The sequence below is a fragment of the Lacerta agilis genome, chromosome 16 (genome assembly GCF_009819535.1).
Source record: "Lacerta agilis isolate rLacAgi1 chromosome 16, rLacAgi1.pri, whole genome shotgun sequence".
NCBI classification, from domain to species: Eukaryota; Metazoa; Chordata; class Lepidosauria; order Squamata; family Lacertidae; genus Lacerta; species Lacerta agilis.
In genome coordinates, this window is record NC_046327.1 from 660,397 (window position 1) to 686,539 (window position 26,143).

At 43.2% G+C, this 26,143-nt stretch overlaps 1 protein-coding gene across 2 annotated transcripts in view; it reads right to left on the minus strand.

Annotated features, from left to right (window-relative positions):
• The window catches only part of SMARCA2 (SWI/SNF related, matrix associated, actin dependent regulator of chromatin, subfamily a, member 2), a 117,408-nt gene that overhangs the window by 52,415 nt on the left and 38,850 nt on the right, over nucleotides 1-26,143 (minus strand). For both annotated transcript variants that reach the window (XM_033174070.1, XM_033174069.1), the window contains 9 exons: nucleotides 25,682-25,852; nucleotides 23,403-23,456; nucleotides 11,144-11,274; nucleotides 10,876-10,933; nucleotides 8,545-8,645; nucleotides 7,819-7,969; nucleotides 7,029-7,192; nucleotides 3,120-3,186; nucleotides 598-708 (listed from right to left, as the gene is read on the minus strand). In XM_033174070.1, the coding sequence (XP_033029961.1) occupies nucleotides 598-708; nucleotides 3,120-3,186; nucleotides 7,029-7,192; nucleotides 7,819-7,969; nucleotides 8,545-8,645; nucleotides 10,876-10,933; nucleotides 11,144-11,274; nucleotides 23,403-23,456; nucleotides 25,682-25,852 (1,008 nt within the window). The remainder of the gene's footprint in view (nucleotides 1-597; nucleotides 709-3,119; nucleotides 3,187-7,028; nucleotides 7,193-7,818; nucleotides 7,970-8,544; nucleotides 8,646-10,875; nucleotides 10,934-11,143; nucleotides 11,275-23,402; nucleotides 23,457-25,681; nucleotides 25,853-26,143) is intronic.

Here is a 26,143-nt window from a genome sequence, read left to right on the forward strand (position 1 = left end):
ATGTATGACAATTGGAGCTCTGTAACTTAAATGCCTCCACTCCCACAGAAGCCACGCTTCCCAAAGATTAGCTCCCACTTTCCAGAGTCTATTAACTATTCAGGAGATACTCAGATCAAAAGCAGCCATTTTGAGCTACCGGGTCTCAATGCACAAATGAAAATGAAGATAGCAGGTTTCCTTCTAGCCCCTTATTATCTCCCCACATCCAGAAAGCGGCTACACAGCTGGACTCCTTTTGCTCGCCGTGTTTGTCTCCGCGCGGAAAACAAAGAGCGAGAGAAGAGCCGCGGATCAAAATGGAATAGCAGGACCCCCACAATAAACGTCACTGGGAGGATGGCGAGATCCACAGGCAGCGAAGCCATTCTCTCACCTGCAGCCCTGAAAGTGGCGCAGCAGGAGAGGAGATGGTGAATGGGCTGGAAGAAAAGCCCAACACCTCCATTCAGGCAGAGAGGAACACAGGGCTGCCTTTTAAAGACAACAGCAATCGCGGACGCAGGGCCAGGAGTCTCTTTGCTCGGTGCAATCCTGGCCGTTTGGGGCAAGGGCAAGAGACCACGTCCCCGAGAGGAGCCAGAAATGCAGCGTTACCTTAGCAAGAATGTGCTTGTCCTTTATTATGTACTCGTAAGTCGTCAAAAGAACATTAAATTTCCCGCTACGGAGCTGAGGGACAAGGGAGCGGCGCATCGCAGGTGTGCCCTGGAAAGAGAAAAGAAAAACACCCCCTGAAACAAGGGTACAGAAATGCAAAACAAATTGCAAAGATCCAGCTGCAAGGAGCAAATTCTCCAGATAAAACTGGAGAAAGAGTGAATTGTAATTACTTTGCCACTGACAATGACGGAAAACTCCACTCAGATAATAGGTCTTATTGCTTTGCAAGTTATGCTGAAGGCAGCCTCAGGTCCGTATTGTTTACAAGCGTCTTCCTAAGAACATCAGGGGCTGAATTAATACTAATGCAGTATTGGTAAGCCACCCTGAAATCTCTGACATGAACACTCACATATTATACTCCTGGATAACTCAGTTGGTTAGAGCGTGGTGCTGACAGGGCCAAGGCTGCAGGTTCGATCCCCGTAAGGAACAGCTGCCTATTCCTGCGTTGTGGGGGGTGGGGTGGGGGTGGGCTACATGATCCTCAGGGTCCCCTCAACTCTACAATTCTATGATTTACAACAAATATTTAGGAACATACAACTGTACGGCAGAATGCTTACGATCATCAACGTTTTCCTGCTGCATTTCAATATCCGAAAGTAACTGTGAACTGTTATAAACTGTTCTGAATGCCTACGAAGGAAGTGTGCAGAGACAGATAGGGAACATCTGCATCGTCTCTTGGTCACGGCCCTGAGCGGAGATGGCGCGACACGGGGCAAGGGTCATATCACCAGGCAGACTTATTCTCCGTCCACCGTCCTGCAGCCGGGTGAGCCGCAATGGCGTCACAAAGCGGCAGGGGTCCACCCCAGGGTAGCCCCCCTCTGAGAAGGACCCCCCCAAGCTGGGGCCACGGCCTTTGGGGCAGCCCCACCCAAAACTCTACGGACAGCTATTGATGCTGACCTTTGCCCAAAGTTGTGACAACAACATGAACTGAGCAAAGACTTGATGCCACGAGGCAGGCAAAACCTCAGCACAGCGAGGCCCACTAGGCAGAGCCCAAAATAATTTTGAGACCCTTTTAACCAGCAGCTGAACCAGGGCCAGATTTAGGTTTGAGGAGGCCCTCAGCTCCTGAAGGTAATGGGGCCCATTCTATGTGCAGCTGTCCTTTGTCCACAACAAATGGTCACTGTTTTTCATGTTGAATATATGCTATATCAGGCACGTGCAACAGGTAGATTGTGATCTATCGGTAGATCACTGGATGTCTGTGGTAGATCACTGGTAGCTCACTTGCTCCCCCCAAAGCAGCTCAACAAGTTTGGCTCCCCTAAAAAAAGCTAAACATTTTTTCCCTGAACCCTCCAAAAACATGGCTTTCCTCCTCCCTAAATAAGCTCAACAACTTTGACCTGAACTCCCAAAAAGGGGGAAGATCACTGCCAGTTTTCAACAGTCTCTTGGGAGTTGGCCACCCCGGGCTATATGGTCATTTAGGGACCTCATAGGTATCTAAAGCTGTTTGCACATAACAAAATATGCATTTTATCAAAGTGATTGTTGAACTGAATGTTTACATTTTTGGGGGGCCCAAAAGAGTGGGGCCCCAAGCTATAGCTTGGTGAGCTTATATGTAAATCCGGCACTGAACTGAATATATCCATAGCAGAAGTATATCAGAACAAGGGAGGGACTTTGCAGAAGACCCTGGGCTTCAAACTGGGGGTGGGGGTGGGGGAGGCCTCTGCAAGGCATGCATGGCCCAGAGAGGTGAAGTCCCCCGTCTGGTCTGTGTCAAAGCTGAGGCCCCCCCCCTTTGCTGGGATCACCACGGCACTTCAGCAGCCAATGAGAAACGCCTTCTGGGATCCCAGGAAGTTCCCTCCGCATGCCCTGAGCCATCACCCCAAGGGGGCTGGCAGCGGATGGCAACAAGCCTGGATTAAGTGTACGGATTACCGTATTTCTCCGTGTATTAGACGAGGTTCTTTTTTACTCAAAATTCATGTGAAAAAAATGGGGTCGTCCTATACAAGGATAGTGGCTTGGGGGGGGCGGGAGTTGTGCACCACCAGCCAGCTGGTTGGTGGGTGCCCAAATCCCCCCCCCCATGCCGGTGCGGGAGGCACGCACTCTAGGGAGTGTTTCCCACAGTGGCGTGGGGGGAAGCTGCATGCCCCCCCTACCAGCTGGTTGGCGGTCCATGCTCTAGGGAGCGTTTCCTGCCCGTAGTGACTTGGGGGAGCAGCTGCCCCCTTTGCCAACCCCCAGCAACGGCCCTGCAACTCCCCTTTTAAAAAGCTCAACAACTTTGCGCCATCTCCCCTCATTTTCTTTAAATTTACTCCCCCAAAATAGGGGGCCTCTAATACACAGAAAAATACGGTGAGCCATTTTCAGCGCACAGAAAAACCATACAACCAAATAGACGGGGGAAAGCGGGGAGGGGTGTGTGTGTTTGTACTGCCCACTTTATATCTGCACACAAAGGACAACCAAACCTTGTAGGAGATTTTCACGACAGAAGGAGCCCATTTGTCAAACTCATAAGTCCAGTTGGATAAAGTCCTGCGTAAAAGATGAAGAACACAAAGCGACTCAAAACCAATTGTTGGAACTCTGCAGTCTTACAATAAAAGATATAACCAATTTTACAGCCTGGTTTTATATTTTTCAAGGCGCGAGACCAAAAGGAAGCAGGAGGAAGGAGGGCAGAAGCTTTTCTCGTCATCTCAGAAAAGGCTCCCAGGGCCAGGCAGTCCCCGGGACGGGCTCCGCTTCCCTTGTGTAGGAAGAAGAAGAAGAAGAAGAAGAAGAAGAGGAGGAGGAGGAGGAGGAGTTTGGATTTGATAACCCACTTTATCACTACCCGAAGGAGTCTCAAAGCGGCTAACCATCTCCTTTCCCTTCGTCCCCCACAACAAACACTCTGTGAAGTGAGTGGGGCTGAGAGACTTCAAATAAGTGTGACTAGCCCAAGGTCACCCAGCAGCTGCATGTGGAGGAGCGGAGACGTGAACCCGGTTCACCAGATTACAAGTCTACCGCTCTTGACCACTACACCACACTGGCTCTAGTAGTCACAACATGCTGAAAATGGGAAACAAATGACTGCTAACACACCTATTAACCGCTGCAAGAACAACTATTGCCAGGACATGGAAACCATTACAATTATTAACTATGGCAAACAGCATTATTGGAAAAATGGACACAAAATGTAAAGAGGCCCAAAGAAACAAGGCCCTATTGATTACTTGAATAATATGGCAGAACAGGAGCCACAGTCTGGCATGCATGAAGTACAGATTGCAATTTTTAATCTTCCCTACCTCAAAAATTCCTAAACATTCTAATTGCTATGGATACAAAATGCCTTTTACTTTTGGCCCCCCAATCTAAGCAAAACATGTCTCTATACATCATTTCATATCTGTAATAAGTGTAATAAGGCATATACACTTAGGCACAACTTTGTTAATGTATTCAGAAACGTTCACCTGAGTGGTTTTATTGTTGATTTATTTTTAATTTTATGTAATTGTCGACAGTCATATGTAAACAGATAGATATCTCAATGCAGCAGTTTAAAGATAAGAATGAATAAAAATTGTGTTACAAAAAAAAAAACAACACCAGCCAAGAGAGGAAAAGGTGTCTGGGTTGCAGCTCGGGACTCCTTTCTCACATGCGTGCAGACACTTGCCCAATGCGAGTCCAATGTGCTGCCTGAATATATTTTAGTGCTTTGCTGAAGAGGAGGGGATTCGGAGAATCTGCACCTGTTTGCAGAAAGACAGTGCAGCAGGCCTGTCATTACAAACCCTGTGATTTATTCATTTTTTGCACTTAGAGGTCTTTGCTTCCCCGTCTTCTTCTGAAGACGGAAGATTTCCCCTGAAAATGGAAATCCTGTTGTGCGTATTTGTCCTTCCTTGCTAACTGATCTGATGGCACAATGAAAGGGCCAAAGCGGCTTGGCAGATGCACCTCTCATTTTTCTTCACGCAGGTTTCCAGCAAGTGAAAGTTTGGGGAAACATTAATAGGGGAAAGTGGCAGGTGAGAATTGCACCACTGAACCAGCACCCGGGTTCAGGTCAAGATCCGCCAAAAGAGAAGGAACTCTTCTTCATGCATGCTACAACTGCGGCTAGGATTTTGCTGGCCCAAAGATGGGAAAGTGACAAAATACCACCTAAAGAACGGCAAGGAAAACGGATGGAATACGCTGAAATGGTGAAGCTAACTGAAAGACTTAGAGATAAAGACAACAGAGATTTTAAGAAAGATCGGGAACCATTTAGGTTATACTTACAGAAAAAATGTTAAGAAATGGACTCACTAGCAGAGTTTGATTAAACGCTTACAATTAACAAAATAAATAGGGGAAATATGGTGAATATGTTAAAATTGGGGGGGGGGAGATAACAATAATGATTTTTAAGACATTAAAATTAAGAAATAGGAAAATAAGCAGGAAAAGGGTTAAGCCAGCCCTCAGAGGACATAGCTCTTAGCTCTTCGTGCACTTACTGTTGGGTCAGCAGGGGCAATTAGAATAAGGGCCACTAACTGATTGATGATTCAGGATTTTAAAATGTGCTTCTATATCAAATTTTCTTTTCTGTATACATTGCAATGTTTTATTGTTGCTATGGCCATTGGCCAATGCGAATAAAGTTTTATCCCTCTCTCTTACTGTTGGTCACTGCTATCTCCCCACCAAACACACAGATCCAAAATGATTTCTGCTTGTTTCAAAAGCTCAAGCGCTGCTGCTGCTGCAATGAGGTTGCTGACTGGGCTGCTTCATAGAGCCCTGCAAACCGCCGTGAAGTTGAACTATGGCTTAAAAGTGAATGAATGCTCAGGCTGCCAGTCTGTGGGGTGAAAACGGCGTCTGCTTTGCTCCTGGTGAGCTGCCGGGAGTGAGGCTTGGCTTAGCGTCTTGCCCAAACCGAGCCTCATCGTTTGCTCTCCCCAAACAAGCGCAAGGGGTGTATGCCAAGAAGAAGCCTGCATTGCAGCTCATCGTATGATCGGAGCAGGCATGTCCAAAGTCCGTTTCGGGGGCCTAATTTGGCCCGCCGGTCGGTTTAATCCGGCCCCTGTGCCAGTTTATTTCCTGGGGTAGAATCTCCCAAAAAAAGCCCAACAACTTTGGGGTAAAATTGTATAACAAGCTCAACGTCAATCCTGTTGGCAGCCCTGTTTAGGGAAGTTTTTAATGTGTGACATTTTAATGTATTTTAATCTTTGTTGGAAGCCACCCAGAGTGGCTGGGGAAAACACAGCCGGATGGGTGGGGTACAAATAATGAAAAAAATACTATTATAATTATTAAACAAGCTCAACATCTTTTGGGTAAAATCCTAAAAAAAGCTAAACAATTGAAATCCTTAAAAAAGGTCAACAACATTGATCGGCCCTCACGCATGTTTACTTCATCAAATCTGGCCCTTTTTGAAAAAAGTTCAGGCACCCCTGGTTTGGAGAGCGCTTGGCATCAGACGTCACGCGAAGTCCAACTGGCAGTGCGGCAGGAGGGCGGCAGGCGCCACAAGTTGACCTTTCAATCGCTGCTCTACGCAAGGGAAGGAGGGAGCCAGGCCAAGGACAGCCGTGTCCTTTATTTTGATTACAGACCTTTGATTTTGGAGGGTGTAAAGGAAGACATCTTGGAGGAAGGTGATGAGATGCTCTGCAACCGCACGCACACCTGCGCAAAGGTGTGTCTGACTTGGTGGTGTTATCGCTTTATAATGCAGCCGACTGGCTTTCACTAAAACTATTCCCTTAATAAGACCAAGATGGGCGTTGTTGTTTTTCCCAAAGTTCAATGTTTCCAAGAATAAAATTCCATCCTGGGGATCTGGGTGCTAGGGTGCTCATGTTGTGTTTGTTTGAAATCCAATGTTACACAGAGCCGTGGGGCGGCTGCAAAGGTGGCTGGGGAGTCAGCGAGTGAAAATATTCACGGCTAGGAGGTACCGATACCAAAAGGGGGAAAAGAAAGGCTATTATGAAGCCAGGGTGCTGCAATGCCGCAAAGGGGGCCAGTGGAGAGTACCCCCTTTAAAGATCGAGCAGCTGTGATAAAATTCTTTAAAAAGGAAGGGAAACGGATGTCGCATAAAAGAGGAAACACGGGCTCCTTGTGACTCACAGTAGGGAGAACGAAAAAGCACAATAATGCTTAATGCTTTTCTCAGCCATCTGGTCCCCAATGACATGTGAGAAGAAGGAAAGACAATCACAGACGGAGCCCAGAGTCCCCCGTCAGCACAGCCTCCTGCGTGCTTCATCTAACTGTTAAGCGCGTGCTTTTTTATATATAAAGTCCACGTTGTTAATGAGCCAATCTGCACCGCATAGAAAAACACCATTAAGAGGAGTTCATCTACTTACGAGAGGGGAACGATGATGAGATAGGGGCCGTTGAGCCGTTTGTGGTCCATCAGGTAAGTGATGAGGGCAATGGTCTGTATGGTCTTTCCGAGCCCCATTTCGTCAGCCAAAATCCCATTCAGATTGTTATTGTACAGAGAAACCATCCATTCCAGGCCCTGGATCTGAAATGCAGGAGGAGAAATCCCCTCATTTACCCGGCGTCTGCGCACAGCAAAGTTCTGATCTTGTGCCTCGGGGCTTTGGTGCTCCTCAGTGGAAGAAGATGCGCAGGCGGCTGGCAGCATCACAAAAAAGAAGCCGCAGGTATTAGTACCTGCGCATGATGCCCTGCAACTCCGTATGCCACGGCCTTTATTGACGGACGCACTTTGGGCGCAGTGCTAGAGATTAATGCTGCTCATGGCGCAACACACTGCAGCCTCTTAACTGTCCCTTGGTGTCTTGAATGTCTATTTCCAGGGTTACGCATCCTTGACTTACTTTTAGAACAATCTCTGTTCTCCAACTTGCAGGTGGCAAAAAACAACCCTGACTCTTCTTTCAGAATCAATTATAGAGGGCAGAATCAATTCAATATTGGTGCATTATACCGGGGGGGGCACCTCCTAAAGCTGCTAAGTTTTAATCAGCAGAAGGAGAAGGAGAAACTGAGGAGGTAAACTTTTAAGGCTTTATCGTGTTTTTAATATTCTGTTGGGAGCCGGCCGGAGTGGCTGGGGAAACCCAGCCAGATGGGCGGGGTATAAATATCATCATCCTCATCATCCTCTCCCCCTGGGGCGCATACCTGGTAATGTTTCAATGTGCCATTGATCAGGAGGGAAGACTGCTTCTCCACCCTCTCGGCTATCGCGTGCGCCACGGTGTAGTACGACTGAGACTCTCCGGCGCTGTATTCGTGCATGCTATATTCATCGTCCACATCTTGTTTGGCCGTCCTGCAAAGCAAGAGAGACACTTCACTTACGCTGCACAATTCCTTCATGGCTTTCTAGCTCTTGCACAAGGACGCAGAACTAGCCGTGCCCAAACGTTATTGCGTTCTTATCTTTTTGTACCATATTTCCCAAATCACATCTTACATTTCATTCTTAACTTTTATATTTGTTTTCTTAATTGGAAGTGTTTACTCAAATCCTGCTAGCGAGTCCACTTCTTTACAGTATTTCTGTAAATACAACATCAACGGTTCCCAATCCTTTTTAAAGTTTCTATTGTCTTTGACTCTTGATTTTTGCCATTTCAGCAAAGCTAACTGGAAAATTAATGCAGTAACATTTAGTTAAAAAGATTACAAAGTTAAGGTAGAATAAAACAGGCAGGAGAAACAAATATTTAAAGAACCAGAAGGGGAAGTTGAGGGAAGTCAAGGGAGGGGGTTGGGATTTATACTTTGCGATAGTGATGATTGTGTAGAATATAAAATTTTGAAATTCAATAAAAATTATTTCAAAAGAAAGAAAGAAGTACCAGCCGTGCCCAAAAAGGTTTGCTTCCCACCCAAATGACTCACTCAATTATCTTCTTAGCGTCTCTTTCTGGAACCTCTTCGCTATTTGGATCCAGGTGTCTCTTTTCGTCTGTTTCTTGCCTACTTGATTCCTCATCATCTTCCTGCAGAAAACAGGCAGCCCGGCTGTCAAACTGGCGCAGAAACTCTGCTACCACTCGGAACCTTCCAAGTGCAAAGTTCCCCCGCCTTCACGTCTCTTGGCTTTTGTTTTATTGATACAAAAGTCTCCTTCCCAAGAGGATGGCCAGCTAACATTTACCCACTCTCACAGGAATAAGGTTTTAGTGTGATTTTGATGGATATTTTGCTTCACGATATTTTGTATAGCATTTCCAGATTTACAATCTTCATTGCCCCCCCCCTTCCTGCCTTTACAATACCTGAACTCCGTTTCAGAGTTCCACCTCATGGTGCCTCACATGAAATTTAGAGTTCTGTGATAGCACGATGGCCATCATTTAAAAAGAAGAAATGAAGCTTTAAATGCTGCTGGGCCTCCTTATAGGAACCTCTGCTTAGTATTTTCAGAGTCAGAAATTATTCAGAATACTTTGTTCCACAAGACAACGTTTTCCACTGTTAAAGAAAGAGGCACCTCTCAGCGTGTTGGGATACTAAGGACTGTTCATCTGATTTCTGCTTTTTTACTGTGCCTTCCCTGGATGCTCAAGTATTTCATTGGGAAGCAATAAAGCTGCACGGCGGTTATCATGGCTCAGTTTTGACCATAAGCTGTTATGTGGCCAGGGCAAAAGGCTGCCTTAGGGCATTCTGATGCAAATGCAGTGGTACCTTGGTTCCCAAACACCAAAAACCCAGAAGTAAGGGTTCTGGTTTCTGAATGCTTTCCAGAAGCCAAACATCCGATGCGGCTGTCGGCTATTGTTTCCGGGGCGCCTGCACCAATCAGAAGCTGCGCCTTGGTTTTCGAACATTTCGGAAGTCAAATGGACTTTCGGAATGGGTTAAGTTTGGCGCTTTTGTTTTTACTATTTAATTTGCATTTTCGTTTTTTGAGGCTTTTTCGGTTCATTGGTTTTTGCGAATGTGTGGAACCCAGTTCAGCTGCTGACTGACCAACTGTGGGACTGTGGAAATGGATAAGCCGCCCATCCAATGACTCTCATCAGGGTGTCTTAGAAAAAAAGTAATTTTTATCTTTATCATCTACAAAACTGTCTTATTTATTTTATAGTACAGTACCTTGATTACTGCTTTCATTTTATAGATCAATGGTCTCATTAGATAGTAAAATTCATGTTAAATTGCTGTTTTAGGGGTTGTTTTTAAAAGTCTGGAACAGATTAATCAGTTTTGCATGACTTTCTATGGGAAAGCGTGCCTTGGTTTTGGAAGGGACTTCCGCAACGGATTCAGTTTGAGAACCAAGGGACCATTGTATTTCCAAAGCTGGGTGGCTGGAGCTCTGCTCCGGACTCAGCAGGAAGCAGGTGGGGACCCCTTAGGTGAGCTCTGGGTGCCAAGCCAAAGAAGGAAGAACAGGCCGTATCCATTTAAGAGACTCCCTTGTACTTTCTCTTGCCCCAAAGTGCCGCATTCTAAAGGCTAGAGAGAAATCAGAGCACATTCACTTCTTCCTGCTGTTCTTCAACTGTGCACATTTTCAAAGTCTCTACTTACAATGCTTTTAAACACAATTTTGCATATTACTGAATCCCTGCTTGATTGCTAAAGTGGCAAAATATACCAACAGCTGCATTTCAGATTTCTCTCTCCCTACTCTCTGGTGCATTCCTGTATTTTAATGAGGGGCTGATTAAAAAGATAACACTTTCCAGAGAATTTTAAGTTGACTTGTATGCAGATAACGCTGATGCAAGCAGACAGGATACTAACTATGTTAAGGACTAACAACCTGTATCTGCTTTCTTGGAGAGCAATTTCATGAAAAACAAAGCCCACTGTTTATAGAGATTCACAGTCACTGGAAATGAAAACGAAATCTGCATTCCTTCATTGCTTAAAGATGTATATCATCTAATCTATCTTCTCTGTTAAATTAATTGGATTATAACATTGCCGTTTTCCTCCCATCATATTGTAGCTTCTTGTTTAGACAAGTAAAGCCACACAAATAGCTCATTACCAGTTAACAGTGCAAGCCGCGAGAGGAGGGTCTAAAAAACACTGAAATTTATCCTAAGGAGGCTACTTTCTCCTTATTTATCTGGCAGCGTTATAGCAATAATTATTTTAATGGTCAGAGTGAGCTTCCTCTGTGCTTAATCTTACTTTCTTGTCCCTAGACTGGAAATGACATTCAATAATATTTTGGATAAATACATGTATCAAGATGAAGCAGTCACTTACATCTTCCTCGAACTCAGAACCGCTTTCTTCGCTGTCTGACCTGGGTGCAACTTCATACCTGAGGGGAAGAAACAGGCAGAGGAGTAAATAATAAATGTGCATATCAGGAAGCTTTGGAAACAAACAGAATACAGATCTGCAAGCCACTTCGGGGAAAGTTTTGCCCAGAAAGGCAGCACGAAATCAATCAAGGTTATGCAGTGCAGTGCAATGCGGTACAATTAAAGGCAAGGCAAGATGGGTGGGTGGGGTACGCAGCATTACTTACCCAGGGTTCATTTCTAACCAAGCATCCAACTGACTTGCTTTAGGAGCCTCTGGTCCAAGGAGAACTTTGCCTGTTTCAGTGTGAGTTACCTTGACTGGCAGATCACTCATCTGACTGCTCTCATCAATGGGCTGGAATTGAAGGACAAATGTCAAGTTGTTGTTGTTTTTAATAAAAATGCTTTATTTTAATGTTTCAAATTATAATACATACACATATTTCCGACAAAACATACACAACCTACAGACATTTTTCAACATCTTAAAAACCAAACACTCCATCATACTTTCCTTATCTTCATCACACTCTACCCACCACCTTCCAACACCCCACACCCCACCCTGTGCATGACTTCCAGTCAACTCAGCTATAATTTCTTTCTGTTTCTCCTCTTTCTTTCTTCTAACACACTATTATTCCAATTTCTCGTTTATTTACAGTTCCCCTTTGTTGTCTAACTATTTTAATATCCAATAGTTGTAACGGAACTTGTTCATTATAATAGGAGATTTAACTTTTCAACATAATTTTTCAAGTATACTTGACAAATGTCAAGTTTGACGTGTGGAAGGAAGCTTCTCTCTTTGCAAACTACGTGGCGGTCACTTGCGCAGAAATCCACGCCAACTAGGTGCTCCCATCCAGTGCTGGATTTATGTATAAGCTAAACAAGCTCTAGCTCTCTCTTGGGGCCCCCTAAAAAATCTGGATGTACATTTCCAAAATATAAGATAAAAAAACAAATAGGTATTAGACTTCCGGTTTACCGCGAGGCTGCTCTCAGACGCGCGTCTTGCCCGCTCCGCAAACGCGCACTCACCAACGGGGTGAAACGGGGGCTGTAGGGCTTCACGGCCCCCAAGAAGGCTCAGGAGGGTGTCCTGGACCTGCAAGGAGTTGCCGCGGCGCGAGAAAGGAGCATCTGAAGCCGAGTCGAGGACTGGGAAAGAGGAGCTCCTGGGCGCCATTAAACGGCGATCCCTCCCCCAGGTGAGAAAGCCCGAATCTGAGGCACCTAAGCGGCTGAATTTCCACTGTTTGGATGGGACGTGGCAAGACCATTAGCCTAGATTAAAGCCCAGAACGAAAAAACGAAAGAATCTGGAAGGCTAATAATAATAACTTTGAAATTAAGTGTACCAAGGTCTTGCTCACAGTCCGGTGTGAAGACAAGCCAGAGAGGGGGTCTTCCCTGTTGTGTTTAGAACTTAACAGCCTGGTAGAAACGGGGTCTGGAAGAAGGCATAAACAATCTCTGGATCTGGCTGAGCACATACAAAGTATCGAAAAAGACTGTAACCTTTACTGCCTTGCAAGGAGGAAGCTGAGATACTATCTATCAAGCTCCCATTGCCTCTCGCGCCTGCAGAGAAGGGAGGATTTAAATCGAAAAGGACAGCTTTCGTTATTGCTTGGTTATTTCCGTGGACCTATTATCCAGCTCTTAGTATCCCGTGAGAGAAGAGCTTGTTTGCTAAACTCTAAAGTGTGGTGAATTTTTATTGACGGTACTTTAAAAAGGAAAAAGAGCTGGAGGAGTGATGGTAAGAGGGTAAGAGCAATACTCCGTCCTGCCACTCCCAAGCCATGAAAATAGTTTGATTTAGATACGGACCTTGAGCCCCCTTATGTTACGAGAAACGTCTGGAACCGAAGGGAAGACACATTGGGTCATCAATATTTACACCATTCATGGCAAGCTGATTAAAAAACAGTAAAGGACATTAAAGACAGCAGATTATCCAACCTGCGAACACTTTAAGAAAAGCTGCTGAATCATCCAATTTAAGCGTAGGGGGTAAAGGAAGTGAAGTATTTTGCAAAGAAGAGATGGGAAGATCATAGAAACGCTATAGAGACACCTAGTGGACCTCCTTGGAACTGTAACTAATTGGGATGCTACACTGCTATTAAGAAGAGGTGGAAAGAATATAGCAATGTGATAGGGGTTATCTAGTGGACTTCCCTGGAACTGTAACTGTAACTAATTGGAAATCTACTTTATTTTATGTGTGTGTATATTCATTTACCTATCATCTCAAGCTACTCAAGGTTTATGAAAAATTTATAAGTTGTAGATAGGTTGTAGATAACGTGACCTCAGACTCTTGATAGAGAATTTGACTTTGGAGTTTCTCCTTCAGGAACAGTGTTGAAATTAGTGAGAAGCTGATTCGATGTTATAAAACCTGGTTATGCTGTAGTGAATAATAATATATAATACTGTTATCCCCTTCTCCTCTATTTTTTCTTTTTATTCTTTTTTCTTCTTTTCCGCTCTCTCTATCCCTTTCTCTCTCTCTCTCTTTTCTTTTTTCTTTACCCTTTTCCTTCCCCCCCTTCTTTTTTCCCCTTTCTTCTTTCTTTCTTTTTTTTTCTTTTTCCTCTTCTCCTTGCCCTTTCTTTTTTTATATATATTTTGTTTTTTTATTCTTATTCTATGCTATTTTAATCCTTTCTTATTTAGTTATTCTCTTTCTATTTTCTATTTTTTCCTTTTCTGTAGCTCTACTCATCTCTCCCCCTTTTTTTCTTAGCGCTCCTACCTCCCCATTTCTCCCCCTCTTTTTTTCCCTTTTTTTTCTTTTCCCTATCTTCTCTTTTCCTCTTCTTCTTTTTCTTCTTCTTCTTCTTCTAGCGCTTTTTTTTCTCTCTTCTCCTCTCTCTTTTTTTCTTTATTTTCCTTTTTCTTTTTTTCCTTTTTTCTTAAGGTATTAAACTGACCTGAGCTGGGCTAATACGAAAATAAGTGACAAGAGCGGATTTAAGGGGGGTAATAGAATGTCAAATGTAAACAAAAAATCTGCTAACACAGTTGGATCGGCTAATCCAACCCAAAATAGAAGAAACTCAGTATTGGAGAGTGAAGTAAATATGGAAATGAAGGAGTTACTCTTGGGTCTAAAAAAGGATATATCAGAAATGAAAAAAGAAATGAATGATATTGCGAAAGCTAATGATCAAAAGCTGGATAAGATGGGAACCAAACTAGACGACAATGTAAAGAGTGTGATGGAACTGACAGGAAAGATGAATGAACTAATGGTTAAAAATATGGAACTGACAAAGACTGTGCAAGAGTTAAAGGGTAAATCGATAAACTTAGAGGAAGCATTGAGGAAATCTCAAACAGATAATAAAGAACAAAAAAGAGAAATAGAAAAGACAAAAAAAGAGCTTATGGACATGAAGGCTACGCACGAGGCGGTGCTCGATGCGGTAGCCATGATAGAAATGCATAGAAGAGAAAAAACTTTGAGGTTCAGAGCTATCCCTGAAGAGCCAGGGGAAAAATTGGAGGAGAGAGTAAACTCGGCTTTGGCAAACTGGCTGCAAATTGAAAAAAAAGAAATGGTACAAAGTATAGAGGGAATATTCAGAGTAAGATCAAGAGTCGCTAGACAAAACAAATGGCCGGGGGATTGCTTGGTAACCTTTGCAACAATGGACATGAGAGACAGAATATTGCAGACTAGTAGTAAAAATAAGCTCAAGATAGATGATAGTGAAATCATCATACATAAAATAATCCCGACTAGACTGCTCAGAAAAAGGGACAGTTACAAACCATTAGTGGAGGTTCTACAGGAAAAATCAATTTCACACCGCTGGGAATTCCCAGAAGGCATCTCATTCTTTTTCAAAGGAAAGAGAAGGAGATTTACAACATGGCCAGATGCGGATAGGTTCTGGAGGACTTATAGAAAAGAACTAGGAGGCTCAAAATATACGGGTGGAGGAGTGGAGGAGACGGAAATGCCAAAGGAAACTGAAGAGGAGCAACAGTCAAGCTGAGATATCTTAAGTAAATAATTTTTTTTGTGAAATAAATGTCTGTAATAAGGTGTTATTTTTAATTGTGTACTTAAGTCATCATTGAATTAATCTTCTCTGAATTTACCCAAACAAATACAGTGAGTGAATAATTAATAAAAATTGTGATGAATCTAAAGATCTTAACATGGAATGTGAACGGGCTAAACGACAAAGGCAAAAGAAATAGAGTAGAACATATACTAACAAAACAAAAATTAGATCTAATATGCTTGCAGGAAACGCACGTCACGCAAAATCATATAAGGATCCTGATAAATAGAAAACTGGGGGAAGAATTCGTCTCTTCAGATAAAGTTAAAAAAAGAGGTGTCGTAATATATGCCAAACCGTACTTGGAGCCAAAATTGATAGATAAAGACTCTGAAGGAAGAGTAGTGATAATAGAGATAAATGTGAAGGGGGAAAAACTGAAGGTGGTGGGAATTTATGCACCAAATGCAAATAGGAAGAAATTTTACGAATCCTTAGAAAAAAAACTAATTGATTATGTAGGAGAAAAGATTATTCTTCTGGGAGACTTTAATGGGGTGACCACTCCGGAGCTAGATAGAACAAGGAAGAATATTGGAAACAAACAACCTAAGTTACCATCCCCCTCCTTTAGAATGGTTGATATTCTTAGTTTAAACGACGCTTGGAGAGCACGCCATCCTCTGGAAAGAGAGTACACTCACTTCTCCGATCCTAATAATTCTGCAGGAAGGATAGATGCGATCTGGATACCCAAAGATCTTACACTAAAAATAAATAAGGTTGAAATACAGGCAAAAACAATATCGGATCATAATCCAGTTTACCTATGGTTACAAGGAAAGGAAAATGGACCGAGGAGGTAGAAACTAAACGAGACTCTGTTGAATGACGAAAATATATTAACCAAAGCTAAAAAAGCACTGGAGGAATTCTGGAAATTTAATTTAGACAAAGGAACAGACATAAAAGTGGTGTGGGATGCAGGTAAGGCGGTCCTTAGAGGTTTTTTTTATAAAGGAGAATGCAATACGAAAGAAACAAAAGGAAAAAAGAAAACAAGAAATCTTGAATGAGATTCTTAAAAATGAAAAGGAACTTTATAAAAAACCAGAAAGCGGGGATATTAAGAGAAACATAAAACTGCTGCAATCCCAGTTTGCTATGATCATAAATGAAGAAATTGAGTGGAAAATAAAACTGGGAAAACAGAAGAATTTCGAATTTGCAAATAAACCGGGAAGACTATTGGCATGGAAATTAAAAAAACAACAAAGCGACAGAGTAATTAATAGAATTAAAATAGAGGATAAGATAATAACTGATCCGAAAGAAATTGGGAAGAATTTTGTCAATTTTTATAGAAATCTTTATAGAGAGGGAGATGAAACACTAAATGAAGTACAGGAATATCTGGAACAAGGCAACCTCCCAGAAATTACGGCAGAACAAAACAAAATGCTAAATGAGCCAATCACAGCATTTGAGATACAACAGGCTATTAAGAACGCCAAGGTAGGAAAATCGCCGGGACCTGATGGTCTTCCGGCAATTTATTATAAAAAAATGGAGGACATACTGTCGGACCCTTTGAAAAAAGTAATGAATAATATTTTGGAGACAGGCATTCTGCCAGAATCGTGGAAAGAAAGTTTTATAACTTTGATTCCAAAGCAAGGAACGGATCAGTTGGCAATTGCTAATTACAGACCCATCTCGTTGCTTAATAATGATTATAAGCTTTACGCTTATATCTTGGCTAAAAGAATGGAAAAAATACTTCAAATAATAATACATAAAGACCAGACAGGCTTTCTCCCCGGCCGCCTTATGCAAAACAACATTAGGAGTATAATTAATATATTGGAATATCTGGATTTACAAATTGATAAACCATCAGTATTAATGGCGGTCGATGCGGAGAAAGCGTTTGATAATGTTTCATGGAAATTTATGACAGCCTTACTAAGAAGAATGAAGTTTGGGGAAGTAATTAGCAATGGAATTAAAGCTATCTATACCAAACAGATGGCAAAAATCATAGTCAACGGAAATATCTCGGAAGAATGCGAAATTGGTAAAGGAACCAGGCAGGGCTGCCCTCTGTCGCCGCTTATCTTTATTCTAGTCCTGGAAATATTAAACAGGAAGATAAGAGAAGAAAAGACCATCAAGGGAATAACATTAGGGAAAAATACCTACAAATTAAGAGCATTTGCTGATGATTTGATTATAATGTCTGAAAATCCCAGAGAAAGTTTAATAAAAATATTGGAATTAATAACAGCATTTGGAAAGGTTGCGGGATTTAAATTAAATATTAGCAAGACCAAGCTGATGGCAAAAAATCTGCCATTAGTAGAAAAAGAAGAATTAGAAAAACTGACAAAACTCAAGGTATGTCAAAAGATAAAATATTTGGGAATCTGGATATCTACCAAAAACATAAATCTATATGAGGATAATTATGTAAAAACCTGGACAGATATTAAAAAGGACTTGGAGAGGTGGAGTAAATTGAAATTATCATTCTGGGGACGTATCTCCGTGGTAAAGATGAGCATCTTACCTAAGCTATTGTTCCTATTCCAATCTATCCCTATCATAGGGAAAATGAGTTACATTGAGGCCTGGCAGAAAGAGGTATCTAAATTCATATGGTCAGGAAATAGACCAAGGATTAAACACACTCTGTTAATAGACCATAAAAACAGAGGGGGGTTTGGGCTTCCCGACTTCAAATTATATTACGAGGCAGCATGCCTCGTTTGGATTAAAGAATGGTGCCAACTTAAAAATACTGAACTTTTAGATCTGGAAGGCCATGATAACCGTTTCGGTTGGCACGCGTACCTTCAGTATGATAAAGCAAGAATTCATAAAGGCTTTACAGGACATATTATAAGAGGCGCGTTGTTTAAAGTTTGGGAAAGATATAAAGGCCTTTTAGAAGTTAAAACGCCCAAATGGATCTCTCCAGAAGAGGCTAAAGCCTTAAAGAAGAAAAATATGAAGGGGAACTGGTTAAAGTATAACGATTTATTAAAGGAAGAAAATGGCCAAATAAAATTAAGAGAATATGAGGAGGTAAAAGAACATCTGACAAGTTGGCTTGACTATCATCAAATATATGGAACATTCAGAGAAGATAGAAAAGTCGGCTTTGCCGAAAAGCCATCTAAATTTGAGACAGAAATAATAAATAATAATTCAAAAACATTATCAAAAATATATCAAATTCTCCTGGAATGGAAGGTAAAAGAGGAGGAAGTCAAAGAGGTTATGGTGAGATGGGCCCAAGACATTGGCCATCCCATAATGTTAGAACAATGGGAAAAACTCTGGAAAACAACAATGAAGTTCACGGCATGTTATAGCATTAAAGAAAATATTCTTAAAATGCAATACAGATGGTACCTGACTCCCTCACGGCTCTCAAAGATGTACAAAAATCTCGCAAATATTTGCTGGCGATGTGGGGAGGCCAATGGTAACATGTACCACATGTGGTGGACTTGTAAAAAGATTAAAGAATTTTGGAACACAATATATGAAGAACTTAAGAAACTATTAGGAATATCTTTTTCTAAAAAAACAGAGGCATTTCTCCTAAGTATTATTGGGAATGACATACCAGAGAGATTAAAAGATATCTTTTTATATGGAACAGCTGCTGCACGGATGCTGATCGCAGCAAATTGGAAAGGGGAAAACGCCCCAAAAATTAAGGATTGGCAAAATAAATTTCAAGAATATGTAGAGATGGCTCAGTTAACCAGCAGCCTGAGAGGAAATAATAGACAGGAGTTTGTTAAAAAATGGGAGAGATATAAAAAAATACCTGCAAGGAATTGAAAATGGTATAAAGTCTGTGGCGGCCTTTGAATAACCCTGGAGGAAAAAAAATGAAAATGAAAATGAGTTTGAGAAAAAGAAGCTGTATTCGGTAATGTAGAAGGTTTTGGATATAAATAAAGAAAAAAAAATGTTAAGTATCTTCACAAGCAGAAAAGGAGTACACAACAGGAAAGACAGGAAGTCTATTTATGTATTTATTTATGTATTTATGTACTTGAATTTGTTAGTGATGTAAGTATTAATTTGGACTTGGGTTATGCGTAGATTTATGTAAATAATTAAGGTTTATATTGTTGTTTGTTTATCTTCTGATTTTGTATTATTATTTCTATGTTGAGTTTGACGAGTGTATGTTTATGTGTTGTAAATAAACTTAATAAAAGTGAAAAAAAAATATAAGATAAAAAAACAAATAAAATAAAACTACATACAGCAATGGTTTTTTGTGTTGTGCAGGCTCCTGTGATGTAAGTAATGAGCCCTGCCTGCTCGCCTGCTCCCTAAAATATCCCTGGTTTGCTCCTTTCTATATATAGGGTGCCTACATTCTGCATGGACTGGTTGCATGGCAACATGGGCAAATGGCTTGAGATACCTATGAGGTCCATAAATTACCATATAGCATATATTCAACACACAAAAAGTGACAATTTGTTGTTGACAAAGGACAGCTGGACATAGAAAGGGCCCCATTATCTTCAGAAGCTGAGGGCCTCATCCAATCTAAATCTGGCCCTGGTCCCATCAGAGTCTTATACAGTCGCACCTTGGTTTTCGAACAGCTTAGTTCTCAGATGTTTCGGCTCCCAAATGCCGCAAACCCGGAAGTGAGTGTTCCGGTTTGCAAACTATTTTTGGAAGTCAAACGTCTGATGGGGCTTCTGATTGGCTGCGCTTTCATTTCCGAATGTTTTGGAAGTTGAAAGGACTTCCGGAACGGATTCTGTTCAACTTCCAAGGGGCGACTGTAGTTAGAAGGGACTTTGGGCGCAGTTCTCCCTTCCCAAAGCCTGGCTCTTCCACCCAACTCCCATAATTTGGGTCACAATGAGACCGAAGTTGACAGCAAACAGGCAGCATCGTTCTGCAGTGCTAAGCCACGCACCGGTCACATCACAGTAAATCAGATTTTTAAGCTGTGTATAGTTTAGTATGAACAAACCGTGTCCTGGAACATGTCGCTCAAAAAATATGGCAACGATCTCCGTCCACTTCTGCCACAGCACAAATAAAACAAGCTAGTTTACAGGGGTCGGCAAGGCTTGCCAGGCATTGCCGGATCACTCCCGCGGAGATCCTCCGTGGGCCAGACCAGCGCAGCGCCGGAAATCACATCTGCACATGCCCAGACATGGAAAATCGCGCCTACGCAGAAGTGATTTCCGGCGCCGCGCCATGGACATGCGCAGACATGATTTCCAGCATCTGGGCATGCAGAAGTGATCTCCAGAGCTGCGGAAGAGAGTCCCCGTGCCGGTTTAGTGCAGCGCACGAGGACTCGCCAAGCCGGCGGTTTGGTTGGGGGGCGACTCATGGGCCCTCATTAAGCTACCCTCATGAGCCGCTTCTGGCCCATGGGCCTGAGGTTGCTGACCTCTGAGCTAGTATCTTGCTCATTTTGTTTCTTCCAACGTGTGAGCAGAATAAACCTTGGTTGCAGCTCAGGGCTTACTGGGAGGAAACAAACTACAAGTCCAGACATGACAACCAGACTGTGCTGTCTGGAGCACAGCGGTTGGGAGGAGAGGACCGCCACAAAAACTGTGTCTGAGCTGTGTTCCCCGCAGCACGCTGCTCTTTCCCATTAAACCATGGTTTGTTTGAAACTAGGTATGGTTTAATGCGATGTGCAAGCAAGAACACAGAAAGAGATTTCTTTGACCAAAAAAAGCACCACCTACAAAGTTTACTCTCAATGTAAATTATTACTTGACTTCAAATATGCTTGACAATTAGCATCGAACCAAGCTATTCACATGCAGATTATGAATATAAGCACCATTAAAGACATTAGAAGAAATGTGGTGTGAAGCCATAGCCATTCATCAGCTTCTCCAAAAGGATCATTTTAATTTCTGCCCCCTTCTTACTATTTATGAAGAAAATTATTATAAATATGATGGATTTTAAGGCTGAAATCTTACAGATCAGTGGGACTTCCTCTGAGTAGATATTATACGATTGCACTGTCAGTATTATTCTTTCTTAATGACTCGGATACGAGGTTTTAGATTAGCAATCTCATGCCTTATGCCTCCCCTACTCCTTTTACTGTAACAATAATAATAATAATAATAATAACTGTCACGTCTCCAGTAAAAGATACTAACAGACACGCAGATGGAAACTTCCGGAAGTCATTTATAGGGCACTGCAGCAGGCTCATTAGTGAGATAGCTCATTAGCGGCAAGGGCACTCATTAAAAACTTCAATTAGAAGTGTTGGGCACTGTCTTCCATTAAACCCATTTGCTACACATCTTTCTGCATGCCAGAAAACACAGCAAACTTTAAATCCACTGATGTCTGTTTGCTTGATTAGCTAGGGTACTTAAGGGGGTGTAAGCTGAAATAAATTCACATAAGGAAACAAAAACAGCATACAACTGACTCTAGAGTGCCTTGTTTAAGCAATGCCAACCACACGGAAGTTAATATGAAACATGTTCCCCAGCTATATAATGGGCGCCTTCAAACTAGGTAAAGGTAAAGGGACCCCTGACCATTAGGTCCAGTCGTGTCCGACTCTGGGGTTGCGGCGCTCATCTCGCTCTATAGGCCAAGGGAGCCAGCGTTTGTCCGCAGACAGTTTTTCCGGGTCATGTGGCCAGCATGACTAAGCCGCTTTCTGGCGAACCAGAGCAGCGCACGGAAACGCCGTTTACCTTCCCGCCTGAGCGGTACCTATTTATCTACTTGCACTTTTGTGTGTGCTTTCGAACTGCTACGTGGGCAGGAGCTGGGACCAAACAACGGGAGCTCACCCTGTCACAGGGATTCGGACCGCCGACCTTCTGATCGGCAAGCCCTAGACTCTGTGGTTTAACCCACAGCGCCACCTGGGTCCCTTCAAACTACTTAATTCCAAAAAAAGCAGTGTGAAATAATTTCTTTCTTACTAGTTCTACGCAAGACGGTAGTGGGACATGGAAACCAGTCGTTTACAATCAACGTGTTGCTGTGGCAGATTATGGAGATATTTCACGCAGCAGGTAAAAGGTAAAGGTAAAGGGACCCCTGACCATTAGGTCCAGTCACGGACGACTCTGAGGCTGCGATGCTCATCTCACTCTATAGGCCAAGGGAGCCGGCGTACAACTTCTGGGTCACGTGGCCAGCATGACTAAGCTGCTTCTGGTTAAACAGAGCAGCGCATGGAAACACCATTTACCTTCCTGCCTCAGCGGTGCCTATTTATCTTCTTGCACCTCACCAGCCTCTGCATCATTTATGTTCTAATCCTTCATGTTCAAGCCATTTTCCATGGGACCATTGGTGTTGGAGGGATATAATTTAAATGGCACACAGGCAAATGCATAGCCTGGCACGTTGGTGAGCGAGCCGGCTGGCAGGCGAGCAAAGCCATGCTCTGAATTTCCTCCTCGCTTAAGACCGAAAGCCAGTGGGCTGATGGAGGAGGGAACCCCCATCCAAAAACTGCTGCAGGATGCTGGCAGAACCCGCTGCCCTTCCTCCTCTGCAAACCCTCAAAAGCAAGCTTTTTTATTAAAAATAATAATGTCCGGGCGAGTAACTTTTGTGGGCTTATGGACAAGGCTGATTTAAAAACATAAATAGATCCTGAGAACAGAACTCTGGTCACAGGGCATCCCTGCAGATGAAACGGAGACGGTGGTTTGCCCCCCCCCCCCAGCAACCCCCAAATAAAAGTTTGGGAAGATCTCTTGGAACAGCATGAGAAGAATCACACCCACCCGCCTGTTTCTGCCAGCAGGAGTTTCCATTCGATCAAAGGGCAACTTGGAATCCAAGCCACAAGAGGTACGTAAAGTGGCAACACAAGAACAGGGCCTTTTCCGTAGTGGCCCTCCACTTGTGAAATTGCTCTCCCCAGGGAGGTCCGGCCGGTACCTTCATTGCACACCTTCAGACGCCAGGCGAAAACGTTCCTCTTTAACCAGGCCTCGGGCTGTCTGACATCCAATGCCCCTTTAAAATGCGGGGGCTGGGGGGGGGGGTTATTGGGTTGCTCATGTTTTTGTTTTTATTATGCATTTTGTGTTTTATATTGTGGTTTTATCCTGTGAACTGCCCTAAGACCTGCAGGTATAGGGCGGCATACAAATTTTAATTGATTAATAATAGTAGTAGTAGTAATAAAAATAATAATAAATAACCTGTAAAAGTCACCCTACTGCTCTTGTTTAAAAGCTTTAAATCCTGGTTTATTTGCAATGTTGTTATGGGTCAGGCTGGCGTGGTTTTCATGGGCAAACCATACTAAGTAAAAGAGGGCCCCCTCCCGTGTGTTCTTTTCTCTCTGAAGTCCCTTTGCACATCGGGTGAGCAATTGCGGCCTTTTGCTTATCACGAACCGGGGGCAACATATTGAAATGCCTTCTGGACTCCTTACCTCCCCATCAGGGCCAAGTCCAGATCCCACGCCTTCGGTACTGTCTTCTGCTTTCTGAAACCAAAGCACACCGGCAAGAAGTTACGTTTCAGCTAAGAAAACCAGGATCACACTCCGCGAGAACGGGCTAAAATAATACGCATTTCAGTGTTCCACGGGGAGTGCAGAAAGCTTCAGGGAAAAGGGAAGCCTCATAAATCCCAAACTTCCAACTGAATGATTGTGACAATCTGTAGCCTTCAAACTGCATTCTGTCTGTACGTGGCCCTTTCCCTAAAGCAGCAGGTCTCTCTGACTCACATTAGGAATGGAGAACAGAGCCGTTTTTAAAGAGACGGGCTCTTCTTAACTGCCAGGTATGAAATAAGAGGCAAAGAGAAGGAGGTCTTGTTTCTCCTCCTTTCCCACTTTCACTTCCTCTCGCTCTGCTTAGCGACAAGTAATTATATAATCCATTACTGAAAAGCAGTTTGAATTTATTGTTTGTAAGGACAGTAGATCAGAATCCAAGCAACAACAAAAACTGAGTCCCATGGGGAACCGATGAACATTCCCCCCTCTCTCTCTGACACACACATACAGTGAGAACTGCAAGTTAACACAGAACTTTACATTAAAAAAGGTTATTTTGCCTTTCTACGCAAGGCAAGGGGCCTGTGTCTAAGCTGAGCAAATCCTAAGGGACCCTGAAGACACAGGGCAAAATGATGCCAAATACAGGACACAGAAACCTCTGCTGGGAGCTGAGAAATCCAGGTTTGCGGTACAAAAGGGGCCCCCTTCTCCCAAATAGAAGGACCCCAAAATGGCCAGACAAGAGGGTGCTCTTTCAAACGGCACGCTCAAAACTAGGACACTTGTGAAATGAGCCATGGCCAGACTCCCAACCAAGAGGGAGACTATAAACGGAAGGGCACCGGATATTTCATTTCCATTTAAATGTCTTTTCTCCAAGATCAGAAGCACACACAAAAATTCAACGCATTGCAGTCACCTGGCTCAAGGTTGAATGCTGTTAAGAAGGATCGTTCAAAAACAGCGCGAAATATCACTCTTAATAATATGGGCTCTGAAGGGAACCGAGAAATCATGATTCATCTTTTCCCCATCTCAAGACACACGCACACACACACACACACACCGTGGCTCAGTCTGGTTGGGCGGCAACGAGATATAAGCTCAAATCTATGCAATAGGTAACAGAAACACCCATGGTGAAAATGATGAAAGAAAAAGGCTTTTAGCTGGGCACTCGGTAAATAGACCTAGACAAAGAAACGCTCCTCGTTGTACAAGGCAGACGTTACGTGCCTGAGACTTTTTTAAGATCTGAGAGGCACTTTCGCAAAGAGGGCTGCTTACCTCTGCTGAGGGAGGGAGGAAAGGACGAAGGGAGATATTGAAAACTCTTGTTAGTGCCAATACCTAATTTCTAAGACTTTTTACTGTACGGGACAACAGCCGCTCGGATGCCACTAGCCCAGAGATGGAAAGAAGCCCCTGCCAGAGAGGAAGGGCAAGTTCAGCTGGTGGGACGATACGCTGAAATGGCAAAGCTGGATGGAAAACTCAGGAACCGAGAGGACAAAAACTTTTAAAAAGAATGGGGGGAAATATAACTTATTTAGGAGACCACTGTAAGCAGGTGGAAACATTAGCAGGATCATTTGTAATGTAACAAATAGGGAAGTTTAATGTTTGATGCTGTAGTGTGTTTCGGTTGGAAGCTGCCCAGAGTGGCTGGGAAAACCCAGCCAGATGGGCGGGATATAAATAATAAATTATTATTATTATACTCTAGACCATGGGTAGGCAAACTAAGACCCAGGGGCCGGATCCGGCCCACTCGCCTTCTCAATCTGGCCCGCGGACGGTCTGGGAATCAGCGTGTTTTTACATGAGTAGAATGTGTCCTTTTATTTAAAATGCATCTCTGGGTTATTTGTGGGGCATAGGAATTCATTCATTATTATTTTTCAGAATACAGTCCGGCCCCCCACAAGGTCTGAGGGACAGTGGACCGGCCCCCTGCTGAAAACGTTGGCTGACCTCTGCTCTAGACAATATGGATTGATATAAAATATGGAATAATATGCAGTTGTGGATGTTAACAACAGGACCCATGGAGGGGATGGGGGGGGGAGTCTCGAGATTCAGAGAAATCTCTATATATGGACATGCATTTGGAATGTTACGAATTCATATTTGTAAAATCAAATAAAAACGATTTCAAAAAAAGAAAAGAAAACTCTGTTGTGGCAGCTGAAATGGGTACTTGCCTTCTTTCTCCTCCTCCTCTTCTTCTTTTCCTTGGCCGCCTGCGCTTGCTTGTGCTCCCAGACCAGATTCGTCAGGTTGGCCACGTACTCGTCCGTCTGCTGCAGCAGGTACGCCAGGCGCCGGTCCTTCTTCTGGTCAATCAGCTTGCGGTAGCCTTCCTCGTCTTCAGCCTGGCAGCGCAAGGAGAGGCAAATTGAGGGACACGGCAGACCCAAAGAAAGGGGGGGGGGCGCTTTCCGCGCGGGATCCAGGGGGGGCTTAATGGCGCAGGGGGCAAGTTCCATCACTTCCAAAGCTCCAGGGGTCATTTCGGGGCTGGGGAGACAACTACTTGCCAACTGCGCCATACCAGTGATCCTAGCTACGTACCACTTCCCAAATGGTGTTGAGTCAAAACCTCAGAAATGTTAAAGCACCCCCAAACAAGTGCCTCTATTTTGTTCACCCTTTAAAAAAAATGG